At 59.6% G+C, this 24757-nt stretch overlaps 4 protein-coding genes across 15 annotated transcripts in view; 2 read left to right on the forward strand and 2 right to left on the reverse strand.

The window, feature by feature from the left end:
• Window positions 1-1266, forward strand: part of SH2D3C (SH2 domain containing 3C) — a 19751-nt gene extending 18485 nt beyond the window's left edge. For all 4 annotated transcript variants that reach the window (XM_048966014.1, XM_048966015.1, XM_048966016.1 and 1 more), the window contains 2 exons: window positions 347-553; window positions 674-1266. In XM_048966014.1, coding sequence (XP_048821971.1) covers window positions 347-553; window positions 674-849 — 383 coding nt within the window. In that variant the 3' untranslated portion in view covers window positions 850-1266. The remainder of the gene's footprint in view (window positions 1-346; window positions 554-673) is intronic.
• Window positions 1267-6418, forward strand: TOR2A (torsin family 2 member A). Of its 2 annotated transcripts, none has more exons than XM_048966026.1 (5): window positions 1267-1650; window positions 1755-2020; window positions 3052-3227; window positions 3586-3713; window positions 4265-6418. In XM_048966026.1, exons 1-5 carry the CDS (start codon window positions 1371-1373, stop codon window positions 4507-4509), a joined length of 1095 nt encoding a protein of 364 aa, XP_048821983.1. In that variant the 5' UTR covers window positions 1267-1370; the 3' UTR covers window positions 4510-6418. The 2 variants fall into 2 exon arrangements, with proteins under 2 accessions (XP_048821983.1, XP_048821984.1); XM_048966027.1 differs by having other exon boundaries at window positions 1534-1668; window positions 4265-6417.
• TTC16 (tetratricopeptide repeat domain 16) lies at window positions 5361-10161 on the reverse strand. 8 transcript variants are annotated; one of them, XM_048966022.1, is made up of 11 exons: window positions 9736-10161; window positions 9452-9542; window positions 9131-9277; window positions 8960-9060; window positions 8752-8878; window positions 8434-8648; window positions 8119-8360; window positions 7508-7649; window positions 7271-7436; window positions 6564-6705; window positions 5361-5473 (listed from the first exon to the last, which is right to left on the reverse strand). In XM_048966022.1, the coding sequence occupies exons 1-10, from the start codon at window positions 9903-9905 to the stop codon at window positions 6580-6582; spliced, it is 1527 nt and encodes a 508-aa protein (XP_048821979.1). In that variant the 5' UTR covers window positions 9906-10161; the 3' UTR covers window positions 5361-5473; window positions 6564-6579. The 8 variants fall into 8 exon arrangements, 5 of the variants coding, with proteins under 5 accessions (XP_048821979.1, XP_048821977.1, XP_048821976.1 ...); XM_048966020.1 differs by having other exon boundaries at window positions 8434-8630; window positions 9131-9355; XM_048966019.1 differs by having other exon boundaries at window positions 9131-9355.
• Window positions 10162-11161: 1000 nt separating this feature from the next.
• On the reverse strand, window positions 11162-19678 carry CERCAM (cerebral endothelial cell adhesion molecule). Its single transcript, XM_048966018.1, has 13 exons — window positions 19540-19678; window positions 17187-17292; window positions 15023-15133; window positions 14696-14813; window positions 14469-14603; window positions 14188-14392; window positions 14002-14121; window positions 13840-13916; window positions 13602-13708; window positions 13394-13526; window positions 13102-13229; window positions 12834-13037; window positions 11162-12354 (listed from the first exon to the last, which is right to left on the reverse strand). The coding sequence occupies exons 3-13, from the start codon at window positions 15094-15096 to the stop codon at window positions 12120-12122; spliced, it is 1536 nt and encodes a 511-aa protein (XP_048821975.1). The 5' UTR covers window positions 15097-15133; window positions 17187-17292; window positions 19540-19678; the 3' UTR covers window positions 11162-12119.
• Window positions 19679-24757: the final 5079 nt, after the last annotated feature.

Consider the following 24757-nt stretch of genomic DNA (forward strand, 5'->3'; position numbering starts at 1 on the left):
CTCGCCCACTGCTCACCCACTGCTGCAGCCCTGGGACACACAGACTGCCAGAGCAGGAACAGCAGTGCTTCTCTCCTGGGCACAAGCAGAAAGGCTGGTGCTGGATGAGATGATGGCCTCAAGCAGAGCCTTCTTCAGAACCACAGCCATGTCTGTGCTGCAGCTGAGCCAGAACTCTGTCCCAGGAGTGTGGTAGCAGCCCAGCTCCATACGGCTGTGTTGTCGTGGGAGTGCTGTGTGGGTCCAAGGCAGACAGGGAGCAAGATGAGGAGCATGCGGGGGCACTGAGCCACGTACCCACCAGCGTCAGGGTCATGAGTGGTGCTCACGGAGCCTCTCTCTGCAGAAGGGCCACCGCTGACCAACACCACCTTTCCCCACATCGTGCCCCTGGTGACTCTTCTGGAGCGGGACGACGCGCTGATGGACAGCCCTGAGCCCTGGGAGGCCACGGACAATGGCGTGGAGGTGGTCATGGCCCACCTGGAAGCTGCACGGATGGTGGCCCACCACGGCGGTCTGTACCACACCAACGCTGAGGTGAAGCTGCAGGGTAAGCAAGATGGGGATGGGGTTGGCCCTTTTCCCTTCACCGGTGGCAGTGCTGGATGGAACATCCCGCAGGTGCAGGTCCTCATCCTGTCTCCATGGGACTGACTTTCCCTCCCTGCAGGTTTCCAGGGCAGAGCGGAACTGCTGGAGATCTTCAGCACCGAGTTCCAGCTGCGGCTGCTCTGGGGCAGCCGTGGGGCTGAAAGCAGCCAGGCCGAACGCTACGAGAAGTTCGACAAGGTCCTTACTGCCCTGTCCCACAAGCTGGAGCCGGCAGTGCGCTTCAGCGAGCTGTAACCCCCCCCAGCAATGGAAAGCCTCTCCATGAGGGACACAGTGGCAATGTGGGGACAAGGAGGAGGAACAGCAGCCACTTCCCATCTGCCACTCACCTCCCTGGCACTGCCACTCCAAGGGATGGGGACAGCGTCCATCACCCAGCCCTGCCGCAGTCCATGGCTGCATGGTGCCCCTCTCCTCCTCCTTCAGGTTCCTTCCCTTCCCATCTCCCTCTCGCCCATGGCTGCTGGGTCCCACTTGTAAATATGTTTCCACGGTCATTTCTGGATGTACAGATTCGCGGACAGTTCCTGGTGTAAATACTTAGGCTCATGCATTTTGTCCTGTAAATACGTGTACATAGCTCACGGCCTTGGTTCTTACATACAATAAACTTTTACGCTCTCTCTCTGGAGGCACTCCTCCACACCGGCACGCCGTGGTTGCTCATTGCTGGAGGGGGATTGAGGGACGCCCTCACTTTGCTGCAGGCAGGGCTGGGGCTACAGGCCAGGCACAGCGGTGACATCGGGCCGTGTATGGGCGGGGCTATGCCGACCAGACCACGCCCCTTAGCGCGAGACCACGCCCACTCCCACGTTGCCACGCCCACCTCCCCGTGCCGCGCAGGGCACGCCGGGAGCTGTAGTGCGGGCGGTGCCGGAGCCGCGGCCGCCATGTGTCGCTCCGCGGCGGTGCTGGCGCTGAGCTTGGCGCTGCTCTCGGCCGCCGCCGCCGCCTGGGACCTGTGGGCACTGAGGGCACTGCGCTGCAGCTTCACGGAGGACTGCGAGTGCGGCTTCGAACCCGACCTGCGCGGTTAGGTTCCCATTCTAGGTCGGGGGTGGCACGGCGGCGTTGGGGCGACCGCAGGACGGGAGCCGTCGGACCTTCGTTTCGTAAAGGATTTGCTTTTGCCGCAGGTCTGGAGTGCGAGCTGGCCGTGACCCTGGTGGGGCAGCCCCTGGTGAGGCAGCAGCTGATGAAGGGACTGAGGCGGTTCCTGGAGAAGCGCAGCCCGGAGAAGCCCCTCGTTATGTCCTTCCACGGCTCCACCGGGACGGGAAAAACCTTCGTGAGCTCCATGCTGGTCCGGCACCTCTTCCCCGAGGGGCTGCAGAGCCGCCACGTCCACCAGTTCTCCCCCATCGTGCACTTCCCCCACGCGGAGCACGTGGAGCGGTACAAGGTGAGCGCTGCCCCGCGCTGCAGGTTGCGGCCGTCCCGGCGCTCGGCGCACGCTCAGGCTGCTCCTGAAGGCGGCAGGGCTGCGGCTCTGTGCTTCGCCCTCTGCCAGAGATTGGAGCAAAGGCTCCACGCAGTGGCTGAAGGCACCTCTGCGATATGCGCTTCTGTTTTCCCAACAGCCGTTCTCGCTGTCATTTTCTCCCTCTTTAAATATTTACACGGCCCTTTGAATACGCAGCCAGAGTGTTTCACTTAGTGCCTTTCACCTGGAATTGTCTCTGTGCTTTCCAAATCAATAGCTGGGAAAACCTCTGTATGGCTGTGATAATTCCCTCCTCACCCAACAAGGAGCTCCCAAACACAGCTTAACCTGTGGCTCCTGCAGCTGACAGAGGCAAGAAATCCAAAGGTGGAGGTTTTCCAAATGAAACCTCAGCAGTGGGGAAACCAGCACACCTGGATATTTTCCTTCTGGGTGTTTGGAGGAGTTGTGTGTTCTTTTGCATCCTTAGAAGAAATGTGCTCGGTAGGGTAAAGCCTCGTGCTGGGTAAAACGATGCAATTAGGAGTTACACTCATATCCAGGGGACCTAAGTGTTCATGTGTGGGTTGGCACTGATGTAACTTCAGCTGTAGTAAGGAAGGGGAGAGCTGTTCTCATTTGGTGCAGGCACACAATTCTGCACCAGAAAAGGAGGCGACAACAAGCACGTCTCCCTCCCAGTAACTGGGAACTGCAATGCAATGAAAGAGAAAATTGTAGAGAGCTGTAGGAGGCTGAATACCCAGCTTTAGTTTGCTGCCTCCTTCTCACTGCTTTAAATCTGCAATAGGAGACCTGTAATGAGCTAATAAATGGCACAGATAAGTCACCGTGCCAGGCCCGGGACAAAGCAGCCTGCCTCAGGGCTGGCTGTTCCTGCTCTGAGTAGGTGGTGCTGCACAGCTGCTTCTGTGCTTCACCTCAGCCCTTGCACTGCAGTAGCTCAGGCCTCCCTCGCTGCTTTATGGTCTGGTGGGTATTTTTCCTAGGAGAACCTGAAGCACTGGATCCACGGGAACTTGACGAAGTGCGGACGGTCGGTCTTTCTCTTTGAGGAGATGGACAAGATGCACCCGGGCCTGATTGATGTGATCATGCCGTTCCTGGGACCCTCGTGGGTTGTGTATGGGACCAACTACCGCAAAGCAATCTTCATCTTCATAAGGTGAGATGCCCCTGTGTGGCAGTGGGGCATCACGGAGCATTCCAGTGCCCTGCTTCTCACGTGGGCACAGCACGATGCCTGCTTCAGAACACCCTTTCATTTTGCTTTTCCTTTTCCAAGCGTTGAGCTTCTGCAGAAACCAGCAGATGTTGTCTCCTCGTGAACAGTCAAAATTGGAGTGTCTGAAAAAGCTCTCCCCTTCCTGTTATTTGCTTGCCTTTGCAGGAGTCCTTTTAGGCCAGGCAGCGGGGCAAGCCTGGACTGAGCTCACACAGGCTGGAGGATGACAGATGCCACCTCTGTCCTGCAATACCACTGTCCTGGGTAGTAAGTTGTCTTATTCTCGTTACTCCTGCAGCAACGCAGGAGGAGAGCAGATCAATGAAATGACACTGGATCTGTGGCGTGCCCACCGGGACCGGGAGGAGATCAGCCTGCAGGACATGGAGGCAGCCATCTCCAAAGCCGTGTTTGAGAACCCTCAGAGTGAGTGAACCTGCAGTGTTTCAGCAGGGAGCAGAGCCCAGCAGAGGGAGCCAGGCCCACTCCACACAGCCACAGATGCTCTCTGGGATCTCCTAAGCAGGCAGAAGGGGACAGAAATTTGAAGGGAAAGGAATGGTGAGCTCCTCGAGGTTTTCTGGCAGAGGGAAGGAATGGCCTGATTCCCAAGCCAGCAAATCTGTTAGCATGCTTAGCAAAATTCTTTGGAGAAAATGTGTATTCAGATAAAGTATGGCACACAGCACAGCACACTCACTGAAAAGGCACTGGGAATCAGTCCCTGCTGCCTGCTTTGTCCTTGTCACAGAGCAGAGCTTAAAATCTGAGCAGCTCAGTTAAACCTAACCATTCCTGGGGAAAGACAAATCTATCTGGGGAAGGAGGGGTTGACAGCTGTTGGTTTAAGTCCTTGTACAAAACGAGCAGAGCTGTCTTCAGCCGAGTACTCTGGCTTCAAACAAAGCAGTTCCTTGAATTCCAAGGACCACAGACACCGAAAGTAAAATCTTCTGTCTCTTCCTTTGCTTTTGTAGGTGGATTCTGGAAATCTGGGATTATTAACGAACATCTCATTGATTTTGTCGTGCCCTTCCTCCCCCTGAAGCACCACCACGTAAAGCAGTGTGTCATCAATGAACTTGTGCAGCAAGGGTTAGAAGTACGCCAGGGTGTTGTCCAGGAGGTGGCCGACAGCATCCCCTACTTCCCAGAAGAAGAGAAATTATTTTCATCAACAGGATGCAAAACTGTAGCCTCTCGGATCAGTTTTTTCTTCTAGCCTTGCTCAGATCCGTATGGGGCTGTAAAGCTGCACACTGGTGGGATGAGCACCAGGAGCTGCGTGCTGCCATGCAGTAGCACAAATGCCCTCCTGCTGAATTTGTCTTTCCAGCCCCAAGGGCACTATTGCAGAATGCAGCTGTGGGAGCAAGTGATTTGGTTTACAGCACTTTATTGTTTATTCTGTGGCCAGGTGCAGGTGGTTATGCCCAGCCTGGTGCACCACTCAAGTCGTACCTGTGATGAAGAAGGGAAGATGTCAGGAGAGACTGCAGTGTCAGGGAGGCTTCTTACCCTGTCAGCAACACCAATCTGCAGCTCTCTCCTCTTCTGGCAGCTTCTGTTATCCAATGCATGAAGATTCTGAGCCCAAAAAGGAATTATTTTTTTTAAATACATTATTTTAGCATTTTTAAAAGCCATCTTTTAAGCATGGCAGTACCTCAGTTCCTTGGTACAATGTGACAGTGCTGGTGCTGACTGCTGCGTTGCTGGCTGGTGAACACCCTCAACATTACCCTCTTCATTGAAAGGAAATTTTAGAGCCAACTTCTTCCCAGTTTCCTTTCACTGTGAATAGGTGCTGGTAGGGAGCACCAACAAAAATAGGGACACAACGAGGGAATATGGCAATGCTCAGCCTGCCAAGAACTCAGCTTCCCTACTTGTCCTTCTGCCCATCTTTCCCCCAAGGTCCAAAGGATTTCTCTGCAGCAAACCATGGAAATGAAAAAAACAGGACTTACCTACAAAAAAAAAAAGTTCATTCCTACCTCCAGAGGAGACTGGTGACACTGATGGTTTTTAACAATACTTTATTCAGTGGTAATTTCTACAGCAGGCTGAGGAATTGGTGCTATGAGCTCTTGAGCTTCTTTGACGTCCTTCTGCTGGTCAGACCTTGCAGGCACTGGAAGAACCAGCTCTGCTCAGCTCCACAGGGGTGCCACTTACGTGGGGACCTGAGGACAAGATAGAGAAGTTTGTACTCCACGCTGTCAAGCATGGTGGGTGTATGGCACTGCTGGCCTTTGTCCATTTTAATCTCTGCAGTCGGTTACTGGAGCACAGGTCAGAGAATCATTCCTACTGTGAGAACGAGCTGCCTGAGGGGGTTGTGTGAATGGGGACATGGCTGAGGGTCCCTGATGTTCCTCTCGTGCCCTGGGCTGAAATGAGCTGCTAACACTCAGGACCATTCCAGCCTTCCTCCAGCTTCGTGGGCAGCCATTGGAGGAACAGCCTAAATGCAGCCTGGGAGCTGGTCCATGTACAGACCATCCTGCCTGCAGAAATGGTAGCATTTCTAATTTTAAAATAAATCTTTTATGAAATAAATGGTTGAGGAACAGTCATTTGCTTGGATTCCTAACAGCAGCTATCGTGGACAGAGTTAGACTCGCATTTTCATGGGCACAGCTGCCTGGTGCAGTAGCACTTTGGGGATTTAGAGGCATAAAGATGATGCTCTATAATTAGGTAACAGGAAACAAGACTGTGGCCTTTCCCAGGGGTGGAGGTGAAACAGCAGTCGCTGGCCCTGACACCCTGCAGAGGAGCCACTGTAGGTACAAGAAAGCCACAAGGTCTGTCCTGCCACAGCTGCAGGCAGCCCATTTTTCCCCTGTGCAGAAAATCTCTGCATACAAGGCCTTGTTCCCAGGACTGTGCCAGTGCAGAAGGTGAAACCCACACATCCTCTCTTGCCATCAGCAGCCTGGGGACAGGCACCAGTGCCCAGGCAATGCTGCAGGTCTACAGCAAACACCCATCAGACCCTTCAGCTAAGAGGGCTGAGAAGGAATGAGGTTCTGCTTGGAACTGTTTCCCCACATGTAGACATTCCAGCAACCTACTGATGCCTTTTAGGTGCAGACAGTGGCAAAAAGCCTTTGGCAACAAGAGTAATTCAGCAGTTAAGTAGCCAAAATGTGCTTCTGTGCCCCAGAGCAAACAAAGCCCTCATCAGAGTTTGAACAAACCCAGTTTAGAGCATGCAGCAGCAGCAGGCTAACACCCAAGACAAATTACCCCCCCACCACCAGCACACACCTACTGCTTCTGTCCATCAGGCATCATCAGATGGAAGTCTTGGAGGACTCTGAAGTGTTTTATCCGAGGTCTGTTGGCCAAGGCTCCTCAGGATAGCCTGGACAGTCCTTCTTGGAAAGAGGCGGCGTGCAAGGGAAAGGATCTGCAGTGGCAACAAGGCAAGACCTGAACATCCTCCTGACATATCAGCACTCACAGAAAAACTTGCCTGCAAAGAGTTCTGCACCACAGGTTTCCCCTGCTGCAGCCAAACACCTGACAGCCTCACCAGGACCTGCTCTGACAGGGAACCTGTTCGGTTTCATTTTGTAAAGAAATCCCAGATCTGTTGAACCGTGCTGCTATGACAGTGCAATGCTTGGAGGCAGCAGCGTGGGGATACTCTCCCCTTGCCCACAGTCAGCTGCAGAAGGGCTTCTGCCCTGGATTAGATTTAAAGAAACAAGAAAGTGAGAATAAGCAGGAGAAGACGATCTGATCAATGACTCTTAACACCAAACTCTTGTAAAAGCCAACATATAACCATTGCTGCTTGGCTTGGACCTGTAGCCTAGCAGGTCCCCCAGCTCATGTTCCTTGATCCCTGCAGGTGGTTCTGATGCAGAACAGAAGCCACCCAACCTTCAGGCACAGTGCCTGCAGCTGAGCCAGGAATGCTGCCCGTTGCCTGAGGAGGGCACAGAGCAGCAGCAGCAGCAGGGCTGTACCTTGCTATCCGTGGCGCTGAGCCACAGACTGAGTGCAACATCCTCCTTTGAGCTCTCCACCTTCCCTAGGCACCGCTTGGCCACGGCACGGCACAGGTAGTGCAGTGCTTCTTGGGGGTCGTGTTCAATGGCCATAGAAAAGCAAGCTTCTGCCTGCAGGAACCGCCTGCGAGGGGACAGCAGTGTGTGTCTGGCTCACCACAGGCCCTCAAGCAGCCTACACCGCCCTGCTCTCACCTGGCTGCCACGTCCTGCCAGCCCTTCTCATGCAACACAGCCGCAACACGGCCCTGCACAGCACGGTTCCCTGGACTCAGCTCCAGCGCCTGCTGGTAATCCACCATGGCGTAGGTCAGCTCCCCCAGGCGAAAGAAGCAGTCTGCAGAGAAGAAGAAGGGCTCAGCAGGGCTGAGAGGGGCTGGCTGCTGCCCCAGGGCTTTGTCTAGAGCCAGTGAGAAACACACACCTCGTGTGCAGCCCACCTCAGGTTTCAGCATCAAAGTCTGCGCTGTAACAAGCAGCACATGCAGCCTGATCCGGGGGAGAGCAGCAGTTGCCAGCTGTGCCCCAGAAGATACTACGTGGGGAAGGAGTAGTAGCACCAGTGGCAAATCCCCACTCCTCATCCCCTTCCCGCTGCTGAAACAGTGCACTGGGGTCAGGATCAAGGGAGAACCCAGCTGCCCCACCTCCTGCTTTTGCCACAGGTCCCTAACACAGGGCTGCAGAGCAAGGCCTCTCTCTGCAGACATTTACTGCCTCAGTGCCAGCCACTGCTGTGTGACACCCCAGCATTATCCACAAGCCACTGACATTACCCTGCTGTGACAACCAGCCCAGCCACTTGCCTCCTCTGTTGGTGTAGAGTCCCTGCTCTGTCCTTTCATTTTGCAATGCTTCACCAAGGAGCTTTACAGCCTCATCAAGTTGGCCCAGGGCATAGCAGTGCACAGCACAATCATTGTAGGTGAGCACCAGCTGCCGCTGAGCCTCCCGGGCCTCTGGGCTCCCCACTGTGCTCAGCTCCCTCGCCCTGACCAAGTCCTTGATGGCTGCACTGAAGTTCTTGAGCTGTCGGAGGAGAGTCCCCCTGTGACACAGGGACAGAGAAAGGAAACTCAGACAGCAGTACAGCTAATTACTTGCAGCAAAACGATCGCTACCTGAGGGTGAAGAATTCAGCAGCCGACGGGTCACTCTCAATAGCAAAGCTGATCTCATACAGGGCCCCACGCAGGTCTCCACACATGGCCTTCAACACTGCCTGGGCTTTGGCCTCCTGGCCTTGTCTCAGCAGCCTCTGCCACAAAGCCTGGGCAGCTCTGTGCTGCGGTTCCAGCTTCAGGGCCCGTTGGATGTCCTGGTGGCACAGGGCCAGCTGCCCAGGGGGCCGGCTACCTTCAGGACCTGGTGCTTCCTACTGTGGCCCCATGTCCAGGAAGGGCAGCCAGGGTCCCTCAAAGGGACCAACATGGTCATACCTGCCCAAACCGCTTGTAGAAGGCACGGAGCACATACATATCAGGGTTCCTCACATCCTCCTCCAGTTCTCTGTTAAGCATCCGGAGGAACCCTGGGAACTCGCCAAGGGCAGCAAGGCACACGATGCTGCAAGAGAGGGACAAGGCTATGGGGAGCCTGCAGTAAGGCAGGGCCAGCCTGCTGAACAACCTGAAGCCCTGGCTTCACCTCCTCTGGTAGAACACCCTGCAGTGAGGCTGCAGCTCAGATGCCTGTATGAAGGCCTTCAGGGCCTCACTGTAGAGCTCCTGGTCCAGCAGACTCTGGCCCTGCAGGGATAGCCAGTCAGCATGGTCACAAGTTGGGGCTGCAGATGGGGAGAAGTGAGTGGTTGCTCACCTGCAGGTCAAGGACAAGAGCCAGACGAGCCAGGCAGTGCTGTTCTTGTGCAGGTGCCAATGCAAGCACCTTCATTAAGTTCAACTTGGCTGACTGGAAGTCACAAAGCTGGAGGAAAGCCTCTGCCCGCTGCTCATACAGCTCTGCCTGCACCATGGACACCCTCAGCCCATGCTGCCAGGGCCCAGCTATGCTCCAAGAGCCCAGAATCATGCTGGCACCATGCTAACACCACAGCAAAGAGCACCCTGAAGCGAAGGTGCCAGTGCTACAGGCTTAGCAATGCTGCCTCCTGCTCCCAGCTCTCCAGGGTCCCATTACCCGCTGTGGATCCAGGTTGATGGCTTTTGTATAGCAGATGATGGCTTCTTCCCACTGGCCACAAGAGGAGAAGCCCCGTCCTTTCTGCCAGCTGCAAAAATGAACAGAGCCATAAGCTGGGCTCAACAGGCCCAACAGGGAGACTGTCACAGAGCCCGGACACACATGTGGCTGGAGGGCAGCAAGGAAAGGTGGTGGATGTGAGGACTGCCCTAAAGGCCGCTAAGGACATTCTGAGCAGGGAAGGCAGCAGTGTGAACACAGAGCAGCACCCAGGCACTTACTGCTCCTGCATCCTGCCCTGCACAATGGCGGGAAGGGATCCCACGCCCCTGGGGCGCTCCACGCTGCGCAGGCACTGGCTGGGCCCGAACAGCCTCCGCAGGGCCCGGTCCCAACCGCCCTCCAGCTGCTCCTCGGGCACGGCTGTGGCAAACAGCTCCGGGGCCTCCATCTCCGCTCCTACCTGCGGGCTCAGCCCAGCGACCCCGCCTGCATCCCCAACCCCTGCCCTTCCTGACAGCCACGGGGCACCCGAGCGACCGCCAGAACGGCGCGGAGGGAAGAAGCACGGATTGCCCGCCGGCCCCGCAACGCCTCACGGCCCCGCCCCGCCGCCTGCAACCAAGATGGCGACGTTGCCCGGAAGCAAGATGGCGGAGATGCCCTCAACCAAGACGGTGGAGACGCCCACAACCAAGATGGCGGCGGGGCCCCTGAGGGCCTTGCTGGCTGAGGTCCTTGCAGATACAGACCTGGCGTCGTCCCGTGTCGGGGTCACTTAGAGGCTAACGGGGGGATTTGTCCTTCTCCTCAGCGGGACGCTGCGGGGTCTGGCCTGTGTTTGCGCCCTGCAGCGTGCTTGACCCCCCATAGGACAGTGCCGCCCCACCTCAGGGCTCGCAGTCCCCAGCTCCCACTGAGCCCTGTCCCACACGAAGCCCCGCTCCAGGCTCTCCCCCTTTTTCCTCCTCTCCCTCCTCCTCCCTGACGCTGTCTGGCAGCGCAGCGAACATGGAAACAATCGGCCTGGCTGCCAGGCCTGGCAGGAGCGCGCAGCCCTGGCGCAGCCCAGCACAGCCTCTTCCAGACCCGTGTTCCTTGGAGCCGGGCCCTGCACGGCCGGGGCAGCCATGGGGCAGCTCCAGCGCCGTCCCCTCACCCTTCAGCTGCCTGTGGGAGCCCAGCGCCTTCTGCCCCTTCACCACTGCTGTCCTCAGTCCCTCCCTGAGGTCCCTGCTGGTGGCTGCAGCCTCACTCAGCACACCCCACGCATTCCCCTGCACAAACATCCCTTTCCCCTCAGCATCTGTTGGTGCCCCACATTGTGGCTGTGCAGTAAAGGTGTCCCAGCACCCCGTGGCACAGAAAGGCAGAGCTGCCTGGAATTTCCTAGCTCACCAGCAGACTAGTCTGCTCCCATGGAGCTGGAGCAACTAGTGGAGAGGTTTCAGGCTGTCATAGTTTCTGAGTTAGGCTGTTTTCTGCCAAAACATTGGAGTTTCTGAAAGCTCCTGGCCAGCTTTGTTACAGCTCTCCTGCCAGAGCTGCTAGGGAATGCCTTCTATGCTCCAGCACCACTCCAGCATCCCAAAAGCTTGGTGTTCTGCTGCATGTGTCCTGTTTGAGCTACAAGCTGCAAGCACAGCAGCTCCATGCCCACATCCCAGCAGGCACTGGAACGCACCCTGGGACCTGCCACCTCCTTCCTCTGCTCCAGCTGGCACCCAAACTTCACCCTCTGCTTACAGCTCCCATCCCAATCTCCTCACCCTGCAAGGTCTGCATCCAGGATACCTCAGCCACGGGAGCAATAGAGGGGAGAGCCGCAGCTCTGGGGACTTGGCAAGAAGCTCACCTCTCCCCCAGCCCACCCTGTCTAGGGTCAGTTGCAGCATTTTCAAGGGACTTGCTTCTCTCCACCAGTTTTCAACCAAGAATTGCCCTGCATAGTGTTCACTTGCTCTGGGGACTTGAAGTTTTAGCGCAAAACAAACACTCTTGTAAAGCAAACATCCTCCTCCAAATCTGGCCACAGACGTGACACATGCCAGAGACCAGCAGGACTCAGCTGCAAATCCTGGTGCTCAAATTAGCAAAAGGTTTTCAGTCCAAAGGCCAAAACCTCTGCTGAGAGCATCAGAACAAATGAGGGAAGGCACTGTCATCGGTTTTACCTGGGGGCAGCTCTGCCCAGCACAGCTTGCAGCCAGGAACGTCAGCTCCAACACAGTTGGTTTTAATCCTCCTGGGCTTCGGCCCAGATATGGAACAGGCAGGGGTGGCAGGAGGCCACATGTGCACTTCCAGGGCCTTCCCCCCTCCTCCTGAATCAGCAAATCCACATGCGACGTCCAAAAAACAGTTTGCACTACTCAGGAGAGTACAGAGCCAGAGCACCACAGTCTGGCAGCCCCTCCGTCTGTCTAGGCACCATTTTGCCAACAGCCCCAGGGACAAATCCCACTTTGGAGCATGCCGTGGGGAGAACCCAATCAACGATGGTCCCCCCTGGGTCACGATGCCTGGTCCCTATGGAGAAAAGCAGTGAGCATCCCTGCTAGTGGTCCAGGCAGGAGTAAGCCCTCTGCTCACCAATGCCTTCCCATGGGTGGGTGAGGAGAGTCTGGCTGCTCCCAGGGGGTGTCCACGTCCAGCACCAGCACCCTCAGAGCTCATCATGGGATGCAGAGCGAAGATACCCCCCACCATCCCGCAGGTCCCTCAGGCTCTTCTGTGAGCCCACCCAGCCTGTCTGTTTGGAGTCATCATCCCAGATGGTGGAGGTCTCCGTGTCGCTCAGCCAGTTGCTGTCCCCAGCGTAGTGAGTGGGATAAACCAGGAGTGGGTGAGCCGAGAACACCTGCAGGTCCCGTGGGGCAAAGTGTCGCTTGTAGTCCTCGCTGGGGAAAGCAGGAGGAGAAGGACACATAAGGAGTGATGGAGAACACAGCAATGGAGTGCGTGCACGGGGGATGGCACTGTTTTGAGAGTGACATTGGCACCAGAGATGCTGTGTGCTCAGAGTGCCCCCCCCTTCCAACCCTTCATTTTACCATCCTGCTCTCCCCTTTGCCCATGTCCTCTCTTCCAGCGCTTGCCCACCTCCAGCTGCCTCCCCTCCAGGACCCCCCACCCGGTGAGGTGCCCCCAGTGAGGCTGAGCCCTCCACAAGGCCAGCCCCACACCCCAGCTCCATCCCTGCCGCCCCGTGCTGGCAGAGGGCCATTTTCCAGCAGCCGGCGGCCAGGCGGGGCTGGGGGGGAATGAGCTCATGCTGCAGATGTTTTCTTCCAGCCAGGGCGGAGGGGAGAGACGGGGTGGGATGGTGGCAATGGAGAAGAACCACATGTTCCCACAGCAGCGCAGCCCTGCTCCTTACTTGGGGTGTTTGTCGTACATGATGGGCAGGAACTCATCCACAGGCAGCATTTTGGAGAGGGGCTCAGCAGCCAGCAGCTTCTGCGCGCCACGGAGGGAGATGGCGTACGCCAGGGTCCAGTAGGAATATCCAGCTACCACCAGGTTCCGGACACCCTCCACAGGAACTTCATCCTCTGCATTCACTTGCTTCCTCCCCAGGTAGCTGCAGGGCGAGTGGTCAGAGCCGGCCCAGCGCTCACCCTGCACCCCTCGTCCCCAGCACCTACATGAGGTCCCAGTCGTGCCGTGCCCCCTCCAGTTCCTCCATCAGCCTCTGCAGCCGGGCTGGGAAGGACACCTCAAAGCGCACGTCGTCCTCAAAGACCAGCACGCGCTGCAGCCCCTGGGACACGATCTGTGGGGAGGACACAGAGCTGCTGACCTACACTGGGCCATATTGGGTTATACTGTGCCATACTGGAGCCACTCACCCTGAAGGAGAGACCCCCCTCCCCAGGTTCTCCAGACAGATGTTGTACAGAGGGTCCCTACCTGTGCTGGTGCCCCTCAGCCCCATACCTCCTTCCAGATGTTGTAATGGCTCAGGAAGCATCCAACCTCCCCCTTGGTGAGTGTGCGGCCAGAGAAGGGGTCATAGTACCCCGGCAGCAGGTCCACTCCCAGCACCTTGATGTCACTGCTGTTGAGGGTGCTGCAAGATGAAAGGGTGGGTCAGCACGGTGTCCCCAGCACCCAGCTCCCTCCCAGGGTGACACTACGCTGTCACCTCCCATCCACTGCATCCACCACCCGTGCAGCGATCTCCAGCTCCTGCAGGGACTCCAGCATCCGCCGGCGCCGGTCCGGCCGCCTCACCAGATTGATGAGGAAGATCTGGGGAGGAAGAGAAGAGTCTCACTGGGGCAGCAGAAGGAGGGCACATCACTGCAGTGTGAGACAGGGGACACGGGGTCGGCTGAACACCAGGGTAGGAGGTGTGAAGGGGAGGCATGGGGGGCATTTACCTCATCAAAGCCCAATTTAGTGAGTGGTTTGGGTGGGACGGAGATGTGCCTGGAGCGCTGCATGGGGGGACCATCCACTGCAGAGAGATGGAAAATCCCTTCCATGGAGCCTGCAGCCCTCTGTCACTGCCAGGAACAGCACGGGGACCCCCTGGAGCTCACCCATGGCCTCCAGTGTGAGATGCACAAAGTTGACACGCTCATCCTCCAGAGTCTGGTGAGCCTTCACAGGGACGTTGATGTAGCCAAAGCGCTGCTGGTTGCACACGTGGACCTCAGCACCTGCAGGGCGAGGGGGTGAGCACCACAGAGGCTGACCCCAGCCCTCCCCAGACCACTGATCCTCACCGGCCTCCTGGCAGGAGTAGGCAAAGACAATGATGTCGTCGAAAGCCCAGGTGTAGTTGGGATGGGGTGGGTAGAAGGCCAGCTGTGCTGTCTCCTCCTTCCGCAGGTCGATCAGGAAGGTGGCGTACACCATGGGCACGGCGAAGCAGCCCCGGCGCTGCCGGTTCTTGGTGGGGAAATAGTCAGCCGTGCGGCGATAGAAGCCCTGTAACACAGCGGTGTGACAGTGCCAGTGCCCAGGACACAGTGCTGAGCAGCCCCCCAGGGCTTCTGGGCCGTACCTGGGGCGTTATCCCACACCAGAAGTTGGAGTAGAAGGTCTGCGAGTCCAACATCGGGGCCACCACCGACTTGTTCTGCGCCATGAGGAAGGTGAGGGTCTGGTTGTTGGTCAGGATGCTGTCTGTGTCCACAAACTGCGGGGACAGAGCTGGTGCTGGAGGCGTGGGGACACCCACACCCCATGTATCCCATGTATCACGACACCCGCCTGCTGCCTTCTCCCTACCAGGATGTAATCTGCCCGCAGCCCCCGGGCGTAGCTCAGAGCCTCCTGCTTCAGCCTCATCAGGTTTTCATAGCGTTTGTCGCTCCAGTGCTTGGGGCCGAGCTCATCAGGGTAAGCACTGTGCAGTGGGGGGAAGGCAGAGGGTTAACAGTGCGGGCTGGGAACGCACAAACTCAGTGCACACACTGCATGCCGTCCGCCTGAGTCAGCGCCGAGCTGAGCTGGCAGCAGCACGCATGCAAAAAGCCCTGCAAAAACCCCCTGTGCACACAGGGGAGAGGTGCAAGGAGAGGAGCACAACACGGGGTTGTCCCCCCCCGGCTGCACCTGGGCCCCTCTTCTGCCTTCCATGCCACCGAGTGGTAATTGCTGCCCACTGCCTGCAGCCATTCCTGCAGCATCGCCGTCGTGTTGTCTGAGTTGTGGTCCGTCGCACACCTGGGGGGGGGAGGAGGGGGCACGTCAGTCCCGCGGTGCTTGGGGTCCTTGGGGTCCCCCCGGGCACAGACCCCTCCCTGCCCAACCACACCGAGAGGCTGAGCAGCAGAGGGGAGCAGGGCTCGCTCGGAAAGGCAACGTGTAATTTGGAGGAACCACGGCTGCGTTCGCCGGGGAGGGAAAGGCAAAGGGGTCATTGCTTCCCCACCGCCGTGCTGCGGCTCTCGCTTGCTCTCAGCCCCCGTCAGCCCCAACGTCAGCTTCCCAACCCCATTCCCCCACTCCTGCCCCTCTGAGTCCCGCTGCGTCCCCGGCCACCGGCTGCTCTTCAGAGGGTCTCCAGGGGGCGGCAGGACCAAAGCGGCCCCTCGGCTCCCCCCAGCCCTGCCTCCCCCCAGCGGGACCCCTCCCCGCCAGCCCCCACCTCATCCCCCGTAAAAGTTTCCACTCCAGCATGTGGCGGCTGCAAAGGAGAGGGGAAGAGGAGGAACGGGGACTCCTCTCCCACCCTCTGCACGGTATAAAAGGGGTTTGGGGAGGTTGTGCTTGGGCAATGGAGGGGACAGGACAGTCTCTATGGGGAGAGGGAGGCAGCGCCCATCCCTGAGGATGTGGAAGGCCCCCACGAGCTCAGGGTGCTCCCTCACGCACACCAGCCCTACAAATCCAGGAGGGAAACAGTGAGGGGTCTCCGTTCCCCCGCTGCAGCGCTGTGCCCCCACCCCGCTGCTCCCACAGCCTCTCAGAGCCCCCCACGCAGCCACAACCCCTTTGTGGCCACGGGGTGCCACCACCACGGGTTCCCCGCGCCCCAACGGGATCCCCATGCAGTCCCCACTCCTCCAGGTCCCCATTCCCCCCCACCCCGGATCCTTATTCCCCGATCCTTGAGAGGACCCTGAAGGAATGGGGACACCCCTCTAAGGTCCCTGTTCCCCTCGGATCCCGCTCCCCGTGTCCCCCACCCCTCCCGAGCTCCCACATGTCCCCACTCCCCCATTTTCCCCGGAGCCCCCCACTCCCCACGTACCGCTCCCCCAGGACCCCCACTCCTTCCGCTCCCCCTCCCCACCCACCGCCCCCATATCCCCCTAGGACCTGGGGGTGCTCCCGGTTCCCCCACCCTCACCACAGCGCGATGTTCCGCGCGGGGAAGTCCAGGCTCTCCAGAGCCCCCAGGCAATGAGGCAGCGAGTGCTGCGCATTGCGGGCCAGGAGGGCCAGCACCACCCGGGGGGGTTCGGGGCCGCCCCCAGTGCCGGTCCCGGTGCCCAGCAGCAGCAGCAGCAAGAGCGCAGCGCAGCGCAGCGGCCCCATGGCGGAGGGCAGCGGCGGCGGGCGGGGACGGGGCGGGACTCGAGCACGGGATGGGCCCCCGCCTCCGGCCCAGCCTCTATAGAGACCCCCCCCCCCCGCTCCCGACACCGGGAGATGGAAGTACGGACGAGGGCCGGGGGGACGCTCCCAGGTTCGTGCGGAGGAAAGGAGTTCTTGATATTATTTTTATATTCAAAACAAGCCGGCATCACAAAGAACCCCAAAACCCCACTGGGATGACAGCCAGCTTTAGGGCAACGCTCCCTCGCCCTGAGGACCCTACCGGGGCTTCATGCATCCCCGTGTGCCCCCCGGGGCTCCGCACAGCAAAGATGGTGGAGGCGGCTGGGGGCCGGGGGTCTCAGCTCGTTCATTCCCGAGGTGCCCGGCCCCAACGAGGTGCTTCCCACCCCCGGCTGAACGGTTGCAGGCCTTACGGCGTTTGCAACGTGTCCGCGCTGCCAGCCACCCCTCGGGACTTCGGGCCAAAAATGTTGGTTAACCCCAAAGCCATAAATGCAGCACAGTCTGGGAGGGGCCACGTCCCACCGAGAAAGCGCCCATCAGCCCCAACCCACAGCCCCAACACACAGCCCCAACCCACAGCCCAACCCACAGCCCCAACCCACAGCCCCAACCCACAGCCCCAACCCATAGCCATGCCGGGCACCCCTCGCCCTACGGACCCCGCTGCTCCGCCTGGGGGTCGCGGTGTGCCACCAAACCTCGCACCCACCCCGCACTGCAGCCGCCCGTCTGCTGCCGACGCGTCCCGCAGCTCCATCCCGCATTGCTGCTGGCACGTCTGAAATGCGCCTGAGGACGAAGGGATCCAACCGCACCTGGAAGAAGGAAAGGAGAGAGAAAATGAATGCGGGGGGCACTGGGAACATCAGAGCGCCTTGCAGCTCTGCTTACAGCCCGCGGTCAGAGCAGTGTTTTTGGGGACGTTGTCTTTGCGGAGCCCCCCGGCGCCTCACAGCGATGCAGAGGGGCTGCGGGACCCCAAAGCCCCGCACGGCCCCGCACGGCGCGGTGCTCCCGGTGCCGATCAGCCCCGATCCTCCGGGATCCACGGAGCGCTGCGCTCAGCGCGGCCGCTGCTGCCACCTCCCGGCCCTGCGGGGTGCGACGGGGCCGGCCGGGGAGGGGGCGCGGCGTGGGGCTGCGGGGCCGATCCCTGCCTCGGGTCTGCAGCCCTCGCCCCACAGCCCTTCACTCCTACGCCCCCACATGTGTATCCCTGCATCCCTCCGTCTCTGCCACCCTGCATCGCTTCTTCATCCCCGCATCCCTCCGCTTTCTACATGGCTACATCCCTCCATTCCTCCATCCCTTCATCGCTCCGCCCCTACATCTCTGTGTTGCCACATCTATCCCCACATCCTTACATCTCTCTACCCCTACATCCCTAATCCATCCATCCTTATATATCCCTGCCTCCTTCCAATCCTACTCTCCTACAACCCCTCATCCCATTTCTCCTACCTCCCTCCACTCCCACATCCCCGCTTCCCTCTTCCCCTATATATCCCTGCACCCTTCTAACCCTACAGCTCCACATCCCCTGTACTCCTCCACCCCTCCACTCCCACACACCACCATTCTCACACCCCCAGCTCCCTGCATCCCCTCCCAGGGGTCACGGGCCGTGAATAGCAATGATACAGCAGGATTTTGGTGCCAGAGCAGGATTTGGAGAGTTCTGGTTCTCAAAAAGGCAGAGAGCAGAGCTCCCAGCAGCCGGGCAGCAATTTCTCCCCTGCAAAACCCCCTGCAGGTTCACCCTGGCGTCTCCTGGGCACGGGGAGCCAATGCTGCACCTCAGCCTGGGGAAACTGAGGCATGGAGCAATGCAAAGAGCAGAGCACAGAGGCACAGTGGGCTGGAACAGGCACAGGAGAACAAACACTGTGCCTCTTACAGCCACTGCTGCCTGTGCACGTTACAACCCAGCACCCTCAGAGCTCACTGAGTGTCTGACATCACCTAGCAAGCTGCTTTGGCCGTGCAATCAGGAAAACAAACAGGAAGGAGCAGGGGGAGCTGCCTGGCCTTTGCCTCGGGGTGACCACCCCCCTCATCTCACTCTGCCCTGACACCTCCACTGCTGTCATGGGGCTGCTGCAGCCCACAGTGCCTCTGAGCCAACATCAAGCCTGGCAGCACTGCATCATATCCCCTCACATTGCATCCCCTCACACAGCATCCCATCAAATCCCATTGCATTGCATCACATCACACCTTATTCCATCCCATTCCAACCCATCCCATCCATCTCATCCCAACCCATCACATCGCACTGTATCCCCTTGCACTGAATCCCATCCTCTCACATCTTACTGCACTGCATCCACCCCGCTGCATCCTATTGCACTGTCTGCCATTGCACTGCATCCTATTGCATCCCATCACATCCTATCACATTTCATCCCATCATATCCCACTGCATCCCATTGCATCCTATTGGGACCCATCCCATCCCATCCCATCCCGTCCCATCCCATCCCATCCCATCCTACCATGTCCCATCTCACTGCACCCCATCCCCTCACATCCCATTGCATTGCATCCCATTGCATCCTATTGGGTTCCATCCCATCCCATCCCTTCCCATCCCATCCCTTCCCATCCCATCCCTTCCCATCCCATCCTACCATGTCCCATCTCATTGCATCCCATTGCATTGCATCCCATTGCATCCTGTTGGGTTCCATCCCATGCCATTCCATCCCATCCCAAAATGCCCTTTCCCACCCAGCCTCCAGGACAAATCACGTATAAAATCCAATGTTATTCCCTGAGGGCTGTAAGATCTCTCCCACCAGCACCCGCCCTCCCAGCTGTGCTGAGCTGATCTGGGGCAGCTGAGTGCTGAAATCAGAGCGGGGTTTTGGGCAGCCCAGCACCCCTCCACCTTCCCCCCCCCCCCCCCCGGCCCAGGAGCTCAGCCCCAGCCCTGCACCCCCGGCTCAGCCCCAGCCTGGCACTGACCCCCCCCTCCTGCACAGTGAATTTTCCATCCATATGTTTTCTTTTTATTTCCCAGTTACTTTTGGCTGCAGGGCTGAGGTTTTGGCCACCCTCACCTCCTGTCTCCACCCCTTCCGTCACATTCGTTACGTTTCTCAGTGAAGCCTTTGCAAAGCTCCAGGTTCCTCCAACGTCACGTTCCTCCAAAAGGTTCAGATGTGGGTGCACAAAACACGAATCAATACGTGAAGCTACACCTATAGAAATGGAACCACTGAGACGCCGCGTGGCCAGAGGTCGGCACAAACCTCCCAGCCTCCAACAATCCCTTATTTGTAAACTTATTTCATTGCAAAAGCTCTCCCTGCCACTCCGGGTGCCCCCAGGTGTCCCCAGCACCAAATGGAGAAACTGAGGCACGTCTCCCTGCTGCCCCCCCCACCCCGCAGCCCCATTCCCCATTCCACCACCTCCAGCTGTTGTGTAGATCAGGGCTGGGCTCTCCTCCCTCCAGCGTTCTGCTTCCAGCTCTGCTAAACCCATCCGCTCTGCTCCTCAACAGCCGGGTAAAAATAACAGCAACGAACCCGGAGCCTCCAAACCTCATTGCCCAGCTGGGAAAATCCAGGGGGATTTGGGGCCACCCAAGAGGAGCGGGGGGGGGGGGGGGGAGCAGCGGGGGCTGCATCTCTGTGCTGGGTGTGGGGGGAGCTGTACTGATGCAAATGGGACAGAAAATGAGCACTGAGCCCTGGGATGTCAGCCTTCGCCTGGGCCAGGCAGAGCCGGCGGTGCTGCAGATACTGGGGAGGGCACAGCCTTCTTCAGCCACAGCTGGAGCAGGGATGCTCAGTGCCACGGCACAGCTGTGCTCCGGCCAAGCGCTGTCCCTGCAGGTGGTACACGGGATGCTCAGCCCCACGCACGGCTCTTTTGGGCTGGACCACACCTGCAGTCCCCACATGGGACCCAGCAGGGGCACAGGGACACTGCCAAGAGAGGGGAAATGGAGGCTGGGAACCAGAGGGATGCACCTCCTGATCCCGAGACTCAACCTTGGGACACAACACCGGCGCAGCTCCTGGTCTCCAGCCGAAAATCACAGGGATACCTGGCCCCAAATCAGGGCTTGCACCACCAGCGCAGCCCCTGCTCCTCATCCCGAACCAGAGGGATGCCACCAACACGCCTCCAGGTCCCCAGCCCCGGGCTGTCCCGGTCCCATTATGGCAATGCCAGCCCCCCAGGGCTCCCCACACTCCGTCCCCTCTGCACCCTTTGGACGGACGGTGACATCAGAGCGCCCCAACCGGCACCGACGGGACGGATCCCCCCCGCGAGGCGCTGACCCGTGCGCTGCCGTCCCCTCCGTCCCCTCCTTCCTCTCCCACCCACCGGCACTTCGGCTCGGCCCCGTCCCAGCCCGGGCAGCTGTGACCGAAAACAAAGCTGTCCCCGCACAATGCCCTTCTGTCCGCTCCCAGATGCTGACCGCTGGGGTGGACAGCGGCCGGGCTGGAGGCATTGAAGGGCCGTGCCAGGCCCCCGCTGGCAGGGGACAATGTTGGCAGTGATGGAGGGTAGGTATTTCAAAAGGTTTTGTTTTCGGCTGACCCGCCGAGCCAGCGTGACCCCGCAGCCCCCCACCCACCCGAGCTCCTCCGTCCCCATAGAACCCGGCCGCATTCCTGACCTCGGGGGGGAAAAGTTTAAAAACTCCTAGCGAGGAGACAATGCCGGTGTCATGGCATTGATTTAGGAGGGACTCTTTCCATCACAAAGGCGAGACAAAGGCGCTCGGCGCTGGGAAAGGGGCTCCGGCTCCCGGCTCAGGAGCGGGGCCGATGCATTGTGCGTGGGGATCCGTCCTCCCGCGTCCCACCGGCTGCCACCGGGGATCCCTGCGGCCACCGCGGGGTCCCCACCGCCCCGTGGGGCGGCTCCGACCTCCCTCAGCCCCGACCCACGGCGAACCCCCCTGCCGCGACCGGCCCGAGCAGCGCTTCCACAGCGCCCAACTCACGGTGTCGGCAGCGCGGAGCTCAGCGCACGTCCCGGACAGCGGCAGCGCTCTGAGGCCGCGCTGAGAGCGCTTTGCTTTTTCTTTCTTTCTTTTTTTTTTAAACAGGAGAAATATTTTTCTCCGGTGCTGGACGGCGCTGCCGGAGCTGGAACCGCGGCCATTGGTTTCCTCACGCTCTCCTCGCCCTATTTATTTTTTTTCCTGGCAGCTGCGGGCGGATGGGAGCTGGCGAGGTGCTGCTCCTGGGGCTGGGAGGCATTCGCTGCCCGGAACGGGGCAGCAGGAGGGGGGCTGGGGGCAAAGCGGATCCAAACCCCAACGCCACCCCGCTTTGGTTTTCCTTTTTTTTTTTTTTTTTCCCCGTTATTTTCCTCCAGGATGAGATTTAATTTGCGGGGACTCTCCGGCAAAGTGCAGCAAGACAGTGCTCGAGACACACAGGGAGGAAGCATTGGGCTGAGCTGATCTGTTTTTCCCATTTGGGGCCAAAAATGCATTCCGTTACCCGACCTGCAGGGACGCAGGGATGCACTCACAGCCCCACGGCAAACCCAGCCCCGCTCCCCTGTTAATTTTGTTTAGCAACTTGTCAGGTTGGTACATAAAGGAGGTGGAAAGATCAATCCCGGCTTTTCATCAGTGTGGGAAAAAGTATTTCACTAATCCATATTTATTGGTGTACGGAGCTGGGGGGGCCGGCAGGGGTACCCCAATGGTCAGGAGCAAAGGACAGGAGGGACAGTTTAAGGCTGCCCTTTGCGGAGGGGTCACATGTCACCAAAATCTTTCGGTTGTCTTTGGATTGGTTACATTCTGTTCTCTTTTTTTCAATTGGGGTTGCCAAGCAACTGGCTCAGACCGGCCAAGATATTTTCTTTATTACAAGTGGAGCAGAAAGCGGCGAGGAGGGGAGAGATGAAAAAAAAAAAAAGAAGAAGGGAGAGGGGAGAAGAAGTTGAGACAATTAACATTTATAGGATCACATAACTTCATTAACTCGGCCGAGATTTGGGAAAGAGACTTAAAAAAAAAAAGATGGGGGGGGGGGGGGGGGAGATGGGGACGAACAGGAGCTGAAAGCGGCAGCCCTGCGCTGAAATGATGCCCCAGGCAGTGTGGGGGCTCCGCACTTTGCTGCTCCCAGCAGCGGCTGCCACCAGCACGAGGCCCCCGGTGATGCTGATGCTCTTTTTTCATTTTTTCACCACCTGATTTCTTTTGATTCTCGCGCTCTCTGCCCGCCGCCGTGTCCCTGTGTCCTCACGTCCTCGTGTCACCGGGCTGTGGGGTCGCAGTGTCCCCATGTCCTTGGGATGCTGCTGTGCCACCCCAAGGAGCGCAGCCCCCGGCGCAGTGCTCAGGCCTCAGCTGGCCCCTGGCAGGTCTGGTGCTGGGCTGAGGGCTGGAATAGGGATGGGATGGGATGGTAGAGGGCAGCAGGGGTGGCAAAGGGGATGGTGATGGCGATGACAATGGGGATGGAGATGATGGGGATGGGGACAAAGACGGAAGTGGGGACGGGGACAGGGATGCGGACGCGCAGCATCACCGCAGGCTGCTCCGAGCATCTTCAGCGCCGCGGGATTCCCTCTTCCACCCTGAGCCATTTCCTCCCCCCACGTGGCCGAGCAGTGTGCGAAGAGCTGGGGGGCGGGGGGCGAGGAGAGGCACGGACCCCCTCCCCATGGCCCCCCATGGCCCCGCAGCCCCCCGCGGCTCTGCCCGGGTCCCCCCGCGGCCCAGTGGGCAACGATGGGTGAAGGCAAGGAGCGGCCCCGTGCTCCCCACCGGGGCTGCAGGGACCCCGCGGGGCCGGGGACCCCCGTGCCGGGTGGAGCAGGCGCTGCCCCCGCTCTGCCCGCAGCTGCCGGCCCGGCGAGTCGGTAATATTCATCAGGGGACTACAATGAGCATTATTTATCCCCGGCACTCGCTGCTACGGGATGGGGGGGAGCGAATAAGAGGGGGGGGGACAGCGCGGGGTGCAGGTGACCCCAACACCGCGGGACTCGGGCACCGACACCCCGATCCCGGAGCAGAGGGGCCGGGGGGGAATCAAAGCCGCCATCAGGGGGGCGGGGGGGGGGACACGGCCGCATCCCGCGGGGGCGACGGGGGGAGCGCGACCCCCAAAAGGGGAAACCCCGAGGCTGGAGGGGACACCCCGAGCGGGCGAACCCCGGGACCCCACAGCGGGGACGGCAGCCGGGGCCGCGCCGGGCCGTGCCGAGCCGGGCCGGGGGCTGCCGGGTGGGAGCTGTGTCTTTAAGAGATGGCTGGCTCCAGGTTGCAGCTGCTGTTTCTGTGCTATAGAGACAGTGGAGATTCATTACTCCTAAAACACAATGGGCATTTATCACCCCGTGGTGTTATTCAAATCCAGTACCAATTGAAGGTCATCCCCATTCTTTTCTCGCCGGCTCTGCAACACATTTATTGTTGTGCCGTTCAACTAAAAGCCCTGCCCGGCCCCGGCGCAGCCCGCAGAGCCCCGGCGTGCGCATCCCTCGCGGGCGGATTTGGGACCCTCCCGGCTGGATACAACGTGGAGGACGCGGGTCAGCGCCGGCTCGGCTCGGCCCGGCCCGGCTCGGGGAGGTGCCGGCCGGCAGCAGGTGCAGCGGAGCCCCGAGCCCCGCCGAGCCGCCCGCTCCGCCCCCGCGGGCCGCACTTTCCGCGCCCCGTGGAAACTCGGAGCCCCGCGGGCCGCCTCCGCCGCCGGGTCGGGAGCGCCGGGGATGCGGGAGTCCGTCCGTCCGTCCGACCGCCCCTCCCGCAGCCCGGCTTTGCCCGGGGGGAGCGGGGGGCATCGCGGGGGAAGCGCCGGCAGCGGGCCGGGATTTTCCCTCGTTGGAAGAGGGGGGGATTTGTTCCCAACTTCGTGGGAGCCGCTCGGTGAGAAGGGGCCGGGGGCAGAGGGGAGGGGGGGCAGAAGCTTGGATTTTTGTTCTTTTCTCTTCATTTCTTCTTTTCTTCATACATTTTTTTTTTTTTAATTCTTAATTTTTCATTTTGCTCCCTTCCCGTTTGGGCAATTCGTCAATTTCGGCGGTGTTCGAAGTGCCCGAATTCTGCGGGCGATGCGGTTGCGAGCGGCCGATTCTCTCTCCGAAGCTGCGGCGGTCGGCAGTGCGGGGCCGGGGGGGGGGGAGTGGCGGGATGTCGCTCCGTGCCCGCATCCCGCAGCCATCGGGAGCCCCGCACAGCCCCGGGGGCACCGCGCCCCATCGGCAGCAGCCGACCCCGCGCCCCGCTGCAGAGCGGCCGCTCCGGGCGGCTTGTACCGCTGCTTTTCGTTTGCTGCTTTTTAA

This window comes from Lagopus muta, chromosome 19 (genome assembly GCF_023343835.1).
Source record: "Lagopus muta isolate bLagMut1 chromosome 19, bLagMut1 primary, whole genome shotgun sequence".
NCBI lineage: Eukaryota > Metazoa > Chordata > Aves > Galliformes > Phasianidae > Lagopus > Lagopus muta.